General features: G+C 42.0%; 1 protein-coding gene across 7 annotated transcripts in view; it reads right to left on the bottom strand.

The window, feature by feature from the left end:
* The window catches only part of celsr1a (cadherin EGF LAG seven-pass G-type receptor 1a), a 91,090-nt gene that overhangs the window by 36,429 nt on the left and 39,972 nt on the right, over positions 1–14,689 (bottom strand). For all 7 annotated transcript variants that reach the window (XM_037122166.1, XM_037122165.1, XM_037122170.1 and 4 more), the window contains exons 4-6: positions 11,169–11,391; positions 8,627–8,742; positions 6,343–6,431 (exon numbers count right to left, since the gene is read on the bottom strand). In XM_037122166.1, coding sequence (XP_036978061.1) covers positions 6,343–6,431; positions 8,627–8,742; positions 11,169–11,391 — 428 coding nt within the window. The remainder of the gene's footprint in view (positions 1–6,342; positions 6,432–8,626; positions 8,743–11,168; positions 11,392–14,689) is intronic.

The raw sequence follows: 14,689 nt of genomic DNA, 5'->3' as shown, positions 1-14,689 counted from the left end.
AATTCAAAGTGTAGTGTAGCAGCTATTTATATCATAGCACAGATAACTGTTCGGGGCATCTCCCCTGACAAAGCCGGGTGAAAAAAATCTACGTTTGTAACAATGGATAAGAGAGCAAATGTCTTGGATTATTTTGGTTTTGACTCCATCTTACTGGTCCACTTATACCCCTTTCACACTGGAAAAAAGCCCACTAGCACTCACTAACAATTGGCTTAATTTTGAGAAAAGTGTGAAAGTATCAAATCCGCACTCACTCCATGCTAAAATGATTCTGCAGTACCGACGGCTATTTATCGACTCCAGCTTTCTATCAGCTGTTATGGAAACATCACAAAGTGTTGTCGCTCTTCCAGCACAATCCTGTGACATGCAAATACTTTTCCTTCTGTCTCCATTCATGCTGGTTCTGGAAATCTTTTCCTGTTACTTTACCTGCTGCTAAATGCTAACACATGTACCACCCATGCAACTGATCTTTTGGCCACTTAGTAGCTCCAGAAAAAAAGCTATAAACACGACATAGTGACATTTAAGTCAGTATAGCTAATGTGTTAGTCAACAGTAGCTTATTCACACATTGTGCAGGCACAGCACAACATTCATTTGCAGTTGTCTTTCTAATATTAAGTCTAATATACTGATTTCTTTTTGCTCCGTTTTTGGTCACCACCAACTCCAGATGCTCCACTTGGTCCACCAGTTAGTTGCTAACTGTGCTGGGCAAGCTAGTGTAAAGTAAATCTGTCAGCTAAGAGCCAACAGCTGCATGCAAGAGCTGGAAACAACACTGATGAGACAGGTAAGAGTGAACTAATCAAATACTATGCTGTAATATGGTAGAAAAATATCGAACATAGCAACTTTAAAAACAGGATGCCTCACTACATATCTATCTATATCACTTGTTCAGTCTAAAGGTGTTGTAGATCCTTCAAAACATTGTCTAGATTAATCGCCGAAGGGACATGTAATGGCATTTTGGTGTCAAAGTCTGGTTTTCAATACTATCACTGATGCAAAATCAGTGACAATACTGCAGCAGGACCCGTCCTTGTTTGACTTAATCCACCAGATCTAAATGCAGCTGAGTGGCTGAGTTACATCAAGTGGTTCAGAGCGGCAGAGGTGGAATCCAAAAATACACACACAGTATATCCAAAAGCACTTCAGACTATGTTGTGAAGTAATTTGCACTTATGCTCTGATGATTAAAGTGCTGCCATGTAAACAGCACCAGAGTGAGAGCGAGGGAGGGAGGGAGGGAGGGCAGAAGCAGAAACAGTGAACTTTTGGTACTCGCTGGCGATGAGAGCCCGCTAAGCCTGTCTGGGAACGCCATTCACACACCCTAGGTGAAATCATCATAGCCCGTATTAGCCAGTGTAACACTATTAACATGTCTAGCATCAAGCCTTCACTCAGCATTGCAAACACACTGCAAACACGCAGGCATGTTGCATCTGCAGCCGCGCTCTGCCTCACAGACTTTGGCACTATGCAGACGGATCACATGGAACCTAATTATAGTTTATTCTCACTTGCGGTTGTCAGTTAATTGGTGTTTCACTTTTTAAGCATTTCTTCATTCTTGATTCGGGTTTAAAGATAGCTGATGAAGCGTTTTGGGTTTTTTCTGCTTCCAGTGTGAACTCGTACTAACAGAAGTCATATTTTTGTCACCACTGGGAACCAAAGTAAGTGAAAGTCATCGTTGAGATTCTCATCCAGTAATGACAGCTTTAAATCCACAAGGAAAAAACATGAATTGACATATGACCGCAATGGATTTTGGGGTTAGCACTTATGGGCATCATTAAATTAGGACACATAAAAAGAGTTTGTCTTGCAATGTAATTACTGTGGACGTCTCTGGATTACAGTGTGTGCTAGATGCTGAAAATGGAGAACTTGAAGTGATTTAGAATTTCACACAAAACAATTATAGCTCATGGTTCATTTATTTTAGCTGTCTGTATCAGTGGAGGGAGGTGTTGCTCTGTTGAAAGCTACTTGAAAAGCTAGAACATTAAAATGTTTCTTTCAAGGCAAAACCTCTCTTAAAAAAAATTATCATTTTTTACAGCGTGATTGTGGTTGCGTTTCTAATCAAATTCAACGGAAATGAAATAAATCAAGCATTCCTCGTCTATTCACAGTTATTGTACCCTGATGTATTCCACACAGGTGGCCCGGAAGATAAACTCATGATACAGTTGACATCCTGACCAGTGTCCAGCTGAATAACATCATTTCCTGCAACCAGAGACATCATTTCCTGTACTCCACACACATCCACACCTGAGACCAAACCTCCTGCTGCACATCTCTGCAATTTATCTGTGTTTGCGTGCGTTTCCTGTTTAGGGTTCCCCTTGCTGACACACACACACGCACGCACACACACGCACACACACACACACACACACACACACACACACACACACACACACACACACACACACACACACACAGACACACACACGACTGTCCTTGAGACTCTGAACTGTGGAATTTCAAACATGTCTTTATCCTTCCACTTCTATTGTGTAACATCTCTAATAGCAGTACGGACATATGCACAAATTCAAAAACACACACACACACAGACACGCACACCCGCAGAAGCTCTCTATTTGTCTGCCCCCCGCAGATGCAAACACACGCACCCACACAGCTTTCCAACCGACCTAGATCATTGCAACAATGGCAGGTCCATGTCTGTTGTCATGCCAACCCTCCCGACCTTTCACCTCTGTTTTTTTAAGCAGAAGCACCCTGGTTCTTCTGAAGAGAGCAACGGTGGCTTTAAAAAGGGGGCACCTTCAACCGCCTCATCATTTGACCCAATAAATCACCGTCTGTGCGTGCATGTGTGTATTGTGTGAGCGCGCTGTTAGGACCGTTAAGAAACAACCAAGGGGCCCGTGCATAGGAACAACTCTGGAATGGGTTGGGCCAGCTACTTGGGAATCTTACTAGGTCTGTGGGTTAACTACTTCCTAATAATACTAGTGAACTGCTAAATCAGGTTGCACCAAAAATGTCTTAGGATATATAAATCGGTTGCCTTGTTATCATCTCACATTCAGTCTAAAACAAGTGGCAACATCGCTGCCAAGAGAAACAGTTGTAGGCGGCTAAAAGTTATAATATCTCTGTTATATTAGGATGTTCATACACGGAGAGTTTAACTTTTTATATAACTAATATTATGTTCAAAGTCAATAACATTCATGCAGTTAGAAGAATCAAAGGAAAATTATCATGCTCACCTGACTGAAGCTATTTGGTCATATTGGCTAACGCTAGAGGTATAGTGTTTGGTAATTTACACTGTATCGTGATCTTTTACAAACTGCAATTTCAAATCTTTCAACTTAATTCAACAAGATTATTGAATAGCATTTTAATCACGTGTCATGTTAGATGTGATGTCAACTTGCTTATTTTTCAGACTAAACTAGTAATATATTAGCAACCTAATATTAGTTTTGACAGTTAGCTAAAAATATTAGCAATAGCAAATTTTTAGTCAAGTAATACTTTGCTTTTTGACAGCTTTAACTCTTGTCAAACATTATCTTTGTCAGTAAACACTTCAGCGATGCAACATTTGCACCTTGCCATTACTGGGTGTAAATAGTATGCGTCAAATCTCTACATGTGAAGTTATTTCTACAGTGAAACCCATTTTAATTGAATGATGCATAAATCTAAATTTTGTAAACACTTAAGTATTCTTCTCCTATATATGGGATCGTCCACTTTAACAAAAAACAAAGTACAGGATGTGATTTGTTCTGTATTTGTGTTCACAGCCCACTCCAATGCATACACTACATTTTTCACATTCTTGTAACGGTATTAGAAATAATAAAAGCATGAGTTTCTCAAACCAACATATCAATCATCGGCAGCCAATCTAATCTAACCCTAATCTATAGATTCATGAAACCAATGACAGGCTCCCGGAAAGATAACATATGTACGGACAGGGAGCATTAATCGTGTGTGAGTGTAACATGTGTGTGACATGAATCTGGATTACATCACAGTTTCAGTGTTGGGCCCTGATCTTCTCTCTAGTCTCTCCGGGCTACGCGAGAAGCGCTACCTACACAATCTAAAGAGCCAGTTCTCTTTCATGCACGGCAGACATGTGCCTTCATTCACCTCCACGCATTCACATGTCAGCACGTCTAATCTATTGTGAGAACATTACTGCTTTCTGCAGTATACATTTCTCCTAATCCCTCCAGCAACTGATGCAGGATTAAATTACCATCAGTCAATCTGACTTCTGATCATTCAGCGCATAAAGAAAAGACGACCCTGTGTCAGTGCCACAGTCGGCCTTGGGCTAATTCAAAGGAATGTGTCACCTGCTTTGCAAATCACTGGTCTGTATTAAGACTGACGTTGGTGGAGCTCACACAACCCCTGCTTTACATGCCAATAACACTAGCATACATGTGTCTGCAAATGCTACTTGTGTCTGCGCGTTACAGCAGCAAAGAGGAAGCCTATAGGATCAGTACAGCTAATAAAAGAAGAAAAGTAAACTGTCCGAGGTGGAAATTAATCTCTCGTTTCCATGGAGACCTCCCTACAAACACTAGATAACTCAAAGGACAAACAAAAAAAGAGGTCCTCAGCACCAACAGACTGTGCCCTGCATATAATACCTGTAGAAGCTAGGAGGCTTGCAGCATGTTAACAAAGCACTACAAGGTATAACGTATTGTCTCTAGCATCATAAAGGCAGTGCTGTTGAAGAGGCACACTGCCAAAGTACACCTTAAACAATGGATATAGATATGAGCCTGCAGCTCACATTATGGTAGCCTGATTCATCACCTTTGATGAATACTTCCCTGTCAGGGCTACCGAGTACACTGGTAGACACACTGAAGAGGCGAACAACCTGTGAAATGTGAGATGGTGTGCACTGTGGGGCTAGCATCGGGCCGAGGAGCACGTTACTGTCTCAAACAAGTGGCAAAAACGCAATTGTGCTTTACAGTCACACGACGCTGGAAGTCTTAGGACAGGCCGGTGACGCTGTCGGCGTCGGCTACATGAAGGAGGAGAAGAAAAGAGACAGGGACGAAAGAGTGCAGGAAAACATGGACTGATGCTTTCTGTCAGAAAACGACACAGCACATGCAAACCTGTTAGCATGTTATCTTGCAAATGTTAGGAAATAAGGATAGTATATGTTCCATGACATGTCCACAAGGCTTCAATTGATCTGCTTCAGATAAGAATTTTTGGAAAATGAATCACTGCTGCAACTTTAAACGTGTAATAACCTTTCTCTTAAACCAGATAAGAGATAGATTATTGTCCAATTAGCAGTTCCGGTAAAACCACTGAACAGATTGATTTAACTTAGGCCATGTAAGAAAAAATCCCTCTGCAGCTCTCAAAATTTTGAGTTCTGACACATGATACAGGAAACAACAAGACACAAACGGTGGGATCTACGTGTTCACAAGTCTTGTGTTATCTTATTTCCTTTCTGGTTTAATGTTATAAGGACACTGCCTGCAGGCTGCGGATGTTTTTTTTAGAAATTAACACCAGCAATTGACTGCAGTCTTAGCCCTTCTGATATAATATAACAACTGAAGTGGATACATGAGCTACTCCCTGAAATGATCGCTGTCTCTTTTCTGAGATTGGACTGAGTGAAGGGGCAAGAAGACCATCGTGGGAACGTCTCGGAAAACGACTTTCTTAGACACCAAGTGAGACAAACTGCGAGGCGAAATCCTTGTCAGTGATTGTGATTAAATTGAGATCACATCATTATGGAAGTATCCAAAGGCTATATATATATATATATATATATATATATATATATATATATATATATATATATATATATATATATATATATATATATATATATATATATATACACAGTTGCTGAACTTTTGACCCTTGAAGGCGGCCAGAAAGCTACGCCATAATTCAGAGTCAAAGGCTAACGTCACTAAACAAACTTGCACCGTTTAGATAATCTCCAGCATCAGCCGTCAAGGTCGACGGCCTTGGTAGACTCAAAGACAGCCATATTTTTGCACACTGTACTCCCACAATATAACTCCTGAACGTGTAAACTCTAAACTTTGGCTAATTGTCAACGGAATTTGTATTTTATGGGTGAATGAATGAAATATTCAACTAGATTTTTCACTATTTCAAACTTTCCAGCATACTCTTCAGAAGGGTCAGTATCTCTTGTTTTATGGCAACCTGTGGTTTTAAAGAGGGGGGAAAAAGTCTATCAGATAAGGAAATCGCAGCTGCTGGTTAGGTGCTTCAGTTTCTTACCTTGTTGTAGTAATGGAGCTGGACAGAATGCCACTGGCCGTCGCTGACCCCTCCTGGGATGTAGGGAGACACTGTGGTCTTTGTCTCACCTGGATGAAGAGGGGAGAAGGGAGGCAAAAGGAAGAGAACGGTGAGGTGGAGGTTGGACAATTCCGGGGCAGGAATATGGATAGGAATGAAGAGAGGAAGGAAGCAGGGTAGAGGAGAGGAAACAAGAGAGCACAGCTGTCTTCTGATGACTTGACTTGTCAATTCCATTAGCTAAAGTTTTAACACGTAAAAGTAGCAAAGGCAGAGAAGAGTCATAAAGACTGCAAATTCAAAATTCATCTGAAGGTGGCTAATGAGAGCTAACGTTAGCTAACATTAGCTCCCGGTCATACCAGACTGAGTAAGCTAGCAGCAGCAAAATCTGGGACAGTATTTAATTAACAGTTATATTTTCTTTATGGTCATTCCAAAGTTAAAATATCTTTTAACATATTCTAATGACTATCATTTTAAATCAAAGGCAAACTTTGTGGCACCTTGAAACTTACTTTTAAGATACCGCCATTGCAATGTTTACTGTGATGTGTTTTAATATGTTGCAAAACTAGCACCAATAATGACAAGTCATAAAGTCTGCACACTTGCTAACGCTGGCTAACATTAGCTCCTGATCATACTAGACAGAGCAAGATGGTAGCAGCCAAACTAACAAGTGCATTTTATTCTTTTATCAATTCACCTTTTCATTTATTTGAGTACTATTATGCTTGATGGCTTTAAAGAGATCAATATTCACGCGAGAGCAAACAGAAATATCTGCTTCTGTTAACGTGTGCCGCAGACTGATCAGTTAGCATCAGAGTCAAACTCTGCGGCTTGACATGACATACACAGACCCATGCACGCAGCTAAACACAGACACACACACACACACACACACACACACACACACACACACACACACACACACACACACACAATGATCATAAATCAAGTGTTGGGAAAGCCAGTATTACTCTGCAGTATCAATGGCTCTCAGTGTGAAGATTGTAGAGCACAATGGCACCGGGTTTACAGGGGGGTTTACTCTGTTTGTCAAGGGCAGGAGCAGCCTGGGCAGGAATCCACCGCTCTGGAAAATCAGTAAACACTATAGCAACACTGAAATGTAATGTGTATGCGTGCATCTTTGTGTGTGAGCATGTGAGAGGGGGAGTTAATAAGTGATGTTGTAGTTTTTCTGGCAGTGGCACGTGAGAAACAAAAAAGAGAGCCAAGTTTGTGTAAAGACGTGACTGTGTATCCTATTCGAATCAGGTATTTACCAAACGACTGTGTACAAAGATGGCACATGGCGTTGTCAGAGAAAAAACCATGCGAGGAAACCAAAGCCTTCTTTCCCCAACTTCTCTCCTTACCATGAGTCATAATTTAATTTGATGAGTCATGCAGACAACATTTAGCCATATTTCATATTTGTAGCAGGGCACAAGGTCCTGGCTCGCCTCCCAAACAGGCTTCACCCAACATAATCATATTGGACTGGATTCCTCCCCGTGCGGCACCATGGGAAAGTCGACTAACTCTGAGAACAACAGTAACCGCGAATGAGAATACCTGTTTGATCTGCAATCCAACAGTTACCAGTTTTGATAATGACTGTGGGTGTGTTTGAGTGCATGTTAACAATCATGTGTTTAAGTGTGCATGTTTATTGAACGTACACGTGTGTGCTTTGAAAACTTGCATTGCTTGTTGCTTGTGCGAAAAGGTAAAGTTTGGAGTCGTACAGTGATCATGGGTTTGTGGTCTGTGTGTGTGTGTGTGCGTGTGCGTGCGTGTGTGTGTGTGTGTGTGTATGTGTGTGTGCACATGCTTCTGGGTATTAAGTACATGTTTTTTCTTTTTTTCTGGTGTCTGTGCCATCATCAATCAGCCTGGCAGGTTCTCCTCTCTGAAGAAGCAGCTGTTTTGAAAACTGTAAAAACACACCCAACTCTGTTGCCTGCATGCTTGTACACACACAAATGAACGTGTTCAAACTCTACAATCTGGATGCATACATGCACTGAGAACACACACACGCACCCTTGTCAAAAAGAAAGTGCCTGTCGATAAGAGTTATTCAGCAGGCTCTTTGTGGGAGCCAGTTCAGATAAAGTGCACTTACACCTGCGGTAATGTACTTATAATGGAGCCGATATTGACAATCGCTTTAAGTGCTCACCACACACACACTGGCGTAAAAACATACACACACACACACACACACACACACATTTGAAGGCCTTACCGCCGGAGAAGGTGAGCTGAATCTGCTCGTCGATGATCTCCACGGCGATGAAGTCGTGTTTTTCGTTGAATCGGCCGTTGTAGAGGAGCAGAGCGTTCCTCTCCCTGGTGGCAAACCTGCAGAAACAGAAAGGATTTTAGATCATCTGTTAGATTTACTTTATTCTTTAATAAATACAAGCAGGAACAGCGTGACTAACCGATGAAATCAAACCAAAATTGAGATTAGGTGTATGCAAAATGATATTCAGACTTGTCGCATAGAAAGGGCTGAGTGGATGCCAACTGCTTTTCCAGCTCTAGCTCATGTTTCCCGTCACATTTTCTAAGCACCCATCCAACTCAAACAGACCGAGACGGAGCGGTTTGAAGGCCTCGCGGATAGCTTTACGATGAAAGGCCCGAGGAGCTCTTGAGGAAAAGTCACTTGGAAAGGAAAGGCAGGATGTGTAGAGCCGGTGGACCGCGGAGAGGAAACGGCCCTCCCACCTCTAGATGATGCACGACTGTGTGTCTGTGTGTGACAGAGGGAGAAAGGCTGGTAAGCGAGCCAGCACCTGCCAATGAATGTGCTCCGTGAGATCACACGTGCGGCTCTTTGCGTATCTGTGTGTGTGTGTGTGTGTGTGTGTTTGGAGTGTAAGGTGAGGGCACAGGAGTCAGCCGGCAGATGCCAGCGAGGCCAGCGGGGCAGGAAGTCAGGACGGCCGTAGCCAAACACTGATAAGGGAAACTCATCACACAGCCTTTCCTGTTTTCACCACACATGCAAAGCTTTCTCACCGTCACCGTGTCTCGTTTTTTTTTTTTTCAAACTTATCTCACCTATTACTGGTAACAAAACACGCAATCAAAAAAAATGTCTTTACATAATATTTACTATGTGGAAAACTTGCTGAACCGGGCCTTTTTTCCTCCAGCACATTTGACAAGAGCGCCTCATAAAGTCGCACATTCAGGTGCAGTGTGTCTGTGTGCCTTCTGTTCAATGTATGTGTGCGCATGTGTGTATTGACAGGAGGGAACTGAGACACAATGGGAAAAGTGTGTACATGTCTCGGCACGCCCCGGCTGACACAGTTTAGCTCACCGAACTCCAGTGTGTTTACTAGCGCGGCTCCTCGCACTCCCTAAATTACCGTTTGCTGCACACACTGCTACGAATATCACATGCACCGCTGTCGAAAAAGGTGCCGCAGCAATCCCCAGTGGGAATAACCCCCGCAATACATTTGTAGAGTACTCTTTAATGGGAATGTATAACTTTAACTTGATGGTTAATACCACATACATTCTCACAAGATAGTTTAATATCTCAGAGCAACTTAAAGAGTTGGGGAGCAATGTATTTTTTGTTATTCTTTACAAAATACAAACAGTAAAAGTGTAAAAATGGATTACACTGTACGTTCATCTGTTGGAATGTTGGCTGCAATCGTTAGCATGTCCAGCTAATTGGCTTTAATACCTACAGTTGTAACCAAGTGTTTATTCCAACAAGCACACTGTCACCTACAGTGACTACATTACATTAGTGCATTTGTTCATCTAAGGTAGTATTTACACATTACACATGTCAGCACTAGCCTCAAGCTTTCATAAAAATATTAAGTGCCAGAAATATTTAAATGATAGCTGGAAACTGCAAGCGTTAGCTAAATCAGCTAACATCAGCCAATACAAGCTACTTGTCAAGGTTCCAGCCTGAAAAGCTGACTGTGGTTAGTGAAAAAGGAACCCTAAAATATTTAAATCCAAAATGTCTTCCAAGGCAAATATATGACTTGAATTTTGTGCCAAACAGCAATAGTTGTGGTAGTCTTTCCAAAAACACACTAAAACTCTAAGGTATGAAATTAATAGTATGTCTTCCTGCTCTAATGTTAGCAACAATTGTTAGCATGTCCGGCTAACTAGCTCACTACCTGCAGCAGTAACCTGGCGTTAATTCCAATTAGCAGATTATTAACGGTGACTATTAAAGTGACCAGATGACATTAGTACATTTATACATGTAATGTGTCGTATTTACACACTGAGTTGACGCCATAGAAGTCAACAGTCATTAACCAGCTTAACACTGCAAAACATATTCTTTGTTGCCATGTCTTTCGGTTGCCTAACTGTTAAATTTAGCCTAAGTCTTTTAGCCCCAATAATGTACAAGAAAGATTTACAGACAACTGGAGATAGCCCATTTAGCTAGCATTAGCTAATGAAATCTTCCAGTGATAGTTACAGCCTCAAAAACTGATGGTTGCCGGCGATAAAGCAGAGCAAGTCAGAAGCCCGCTTTTGTCTGCCTCTGACTGAAATCAAGAACCAGCTGTTTCAAATTACTTGGATGGACACAGATTGAAAATATGTGACGTAAGAGAACTGACGCAACAGTAAGAGGAGCAAGACTCAATAAAAGGCCAGTTGTCTTCATCTTGAACTGAATTTCCTCCACTCAGTTACTTGGAAGAATTGGGTGGCACTTTGTGAGAAAGAAGGCACGAAGCAAGGAAGGAAGGGAGGAAGGAAGGAAGATGGGTACTCACGTGAAGGAGATGGTGAAGTGGAACCTCTGCCTCAGGCCTCTGAAGGTGATGAAGGACTGTCCGGGGAAGCTGCGGGTGGTCATCTCACAGTAGGGTTTCTCGTACTCCCCTGGCGGACACTGGCACATGAAGCCACCTGCGAGCCGGTTGACGCACTTGCCGCCGTTTTTGCACACGCCGGGTATACACCGGCCCGATGATGCGTTCAGCTCACAGTGCTCGCCTACGAGGAGGGGACAAGACTTTGGTTAAACAAAATATTCAACTGCTGCCTTGGCATGAAACCCTGTACTGTGCACTGAAGTCAACACTATGCTGTCTGTAGATGTTAGGTGTGTACTGCAGCAGCAGCACAACACAAGGTGAATGATAAATGACCTGTCATCCCATCACCTCATCAGTTTGTTATCATTTTATTTCTCCTGTGAAGCATGCTGTCCACCGTTGACTGAGATATTGGCTGTGTCATCCGTTTGGAATCCAGTTGTTTTTACAAGACGCCTTTGATTTTGGATCAGGCTAACGTTCAACTGAGTTGACTTTATACTGTTGAGGCTCCTGATAAAACACTAGTTCAAGAAAAGCCTATTTCCATCTAAACATTAGCAATAAGGACAAGACCCTGTTTATAAGCCTTTTCTGGGAAGCACAAGACCTAGCTACAAGCTGATCCAACAATTTGGCCATATATGGAGAGAAGAGGCAGACAGAGGAGATAAAGATAAGCAAGGGGCATGGAAAGAGAGAATGTTAATGGAGAGTGGGTGAAAGAAAGAAAGAAAGAAAGAAAGAAAGAAAGAAAGAAAGAAAGAAAGAAAGAAAGAAAGAAAGAAAGAAAGAAAGAAAGAAAAAAAAGAAAACACTTCCTCCTTTAATTCAAATCTGTAGCTGAACTCTTGCTGATACTCTTGAACCGCATAAACATCAGATAATGGCTGACCAGATAAATCCTGCTTAATGTCACTCTAACTTGGATTTGTGGAGTTACAGAAAACATTCGCTCTTGAAGGAATACACAACATTCCTACAGTGACTTCAGATTGCAAGTCTGAATTGCCCTAATCCACTTCTACATCAATGTTAACCAACCATGTCCAACGTTTACCAGAATTACTTTAGGCAACTTTCAAATTATAATCAAAATGGATATAGATTAAAAAATAAGAAGGGACTGATACTAAATATTGGACCCCAAAGGGTACATTTAAGATCGTCTTCTTTTCTTAAACTGATGCTTTTGACCACCGTTAGTGTTTCTTATGTATCATGCGTTGTCCAGGGGGTCGCAGCTCTCAACTAGAATGGGCCTCAGTAGAGTGCATACCTCTGCCAAGGCCCAACATTCCCCTTCTTTTGAATCAAGCCTAATCCAAAGCACAAACAAAACATATTTCAATCCACGGGATCCAGATTTTAATTTGGATCGGCATCAAATTGTAGTTACTCATAGATACCAGCCACTTAAGTCCGCCTGATTTCTTTCCCATCATAATCTATGCATAATTCCCTGAGAAATAATAATAATAATAATAATAATAATAATAATAATAATAATAATAATAATAATAATAAAAGCTTTATCTTGAAATGTTAAAGAAAGAGAGGTTCATGGAAAATTTGCTCCGTAGTTTTTTTTTGTAATCCTGCTAACAAACCAACCAACTGACAAACAGGCACAGAAGGAAACATAGCATCCTTGATGCAGGTAACTAATGCGAGCAAAGAAGCATGGATGAAGACAATGCACAATTTAAAATATGTTAGCATTCGCCTTTACATGTATAAGGAAGGATTGTACATCCTCAAGGACAGATCGAACGGTCCAAACAACTTTAAAACTAATGGAATAAAAAGTTTGTCAACTGTGCATGCGGCAGTCACCAATGGAACCGAAGAAAATACCAGACGGATCCATTCAGACACAGACAAGGAGTCTCAATTGAAGTGAGTAAATCCTATTTTCTAGTGAGGGACCTAGACCCACCATCTTGGCTCTAAACCAGCCCAGACTGTGTTCTGCCTGGCGTCCTATTGGGAGTTGGCTTCGGCACGGTCCAACCCCCCAGGAGACCAACCAAACTAACCAGGCAAACAGGGAAGACTTTGAATTGGCTTTGGATCTTGAAAGCTGCTGTTTGAACTCTAGCGAATAACATGAAGGCTGCATCTTGATATCAGAACTATTATACCATATCATCTAATTGAGTTACTTACTGTGGTTGGTCTCATCATGGGAAATTCCTCCTAAATGACCATGTGGCTCTAGCTTTGTCCAAAATCAGCGGGTTGAGTACAGCCTCCTGGCTTGGCTCATGAAAATTCCTCTGCTAATATACCAGCAGGCTTATTGACTGTAATATTATTTGTGATAGCTGCTCCTTGTGTCCCATGCAGTGTTGTGTGTCAACCCAATGTCCAGACAAGATCTGTCCACCCAGGACACACACAGACCCCCCAACACCCACAGCCTGGAACCAGCTAATGGCCCTTCTCTCCTCAGCGTAATCCCTTTTTCCGAGGGCGAATTATAAGGATCTGTTTCCCTGTAATGTAGGAAACCCAAGGAGGACAGAGCGGGGCCCCTGTCATCAGCCCCATAATGGCCCCTGATGGGCCCTGACTATCTTGAGTTGAACTGTGACCTTCAAAGATGGGACACTGAGATGTAGGTAAGGAGAAATATGACGGGTGAGTGGGGAAGATGGACAAGGGGAGTCGGAGGCGAAGGCGAGACGGGGCCAGTGAGTGACAAAGTCGGGTATAATCAGATAATTACATCAGATAAGATAGAGGAAGAGAAGGGGAGGAGAGGTAGAGTGTCGGGAGAGACGGAGGGAGAGGAGGGATGACTGCTGTCAGAGGCCCTCTATGCTCTATTAGGGGGAGACAGCCAGTAAGGTATCAGATGTACAAGGGGGAAGTATGGGAGGAAGATCACTGACAACGGGAAATATTTCGGAAAGTGATTTCAATGGGAATGATGAAAGCTCCCCGTAGCCCCGTTCCCATAGCTCGTCTACCATGTGAACACTGCGCGGAGTGACCGTAAAACACCAGCTTCAAGGAGAATCTCAGGGTTATTTCTCATTAAAATGTCTAAAAAATGTCTTTTGTTGAGTTGTGTACTAAATGTTTCCAACAATATTCAAACTCAAACTCAAAGGTAAAGGTGTGGTTCATTCGGTTGTCTTTCATTTTCACTCCAGGGAGAGAGTCAGAGTGAGGGAGGTAAACGAAACTAAACATAATGTGAATGAATGAAACTTTAAAGTATTACTTAATTCATTAACATCATAGATAGATGTTTATTAGCAATGGTAGGTGATATTGAACACAACTCCCATGGTCCCACACTACTTACATTACCTGTTAATTTTAGAGTCACGTTTAGTGTTTCTGTCTGACCAAATGTTGAATGCATCTCATGAGTCTACTGTGCTGCAGAGATATCTACTGAGGTTAGCATGCTAACCTGCTAGCCTTGGTGCCTTTAGGTCCAAAGCCCCTGTGCTAGCAGCGTA

The sequence above is a fragment of the Acanthopagrus latus genome, chromosome 14 (assembly GCF_904848185.1).
Source record: "Acanthopagrus latus isolate v.2019 chromosome 14, fAcaLat1.1, whole genome shotgun sequence".
NCBI classification, from domain to species: Eukaryota; Metazoa; Chordata; class Actinopteri; order Spariformes; family Sparidae; genus Acanthopagrus; species Acanthopagrus latus.
The sequence above is the reverse complement of the archived record's forward strand: the minus strand, read 5'-3'. Positions and strand labels throughout refer to the sequence as shown.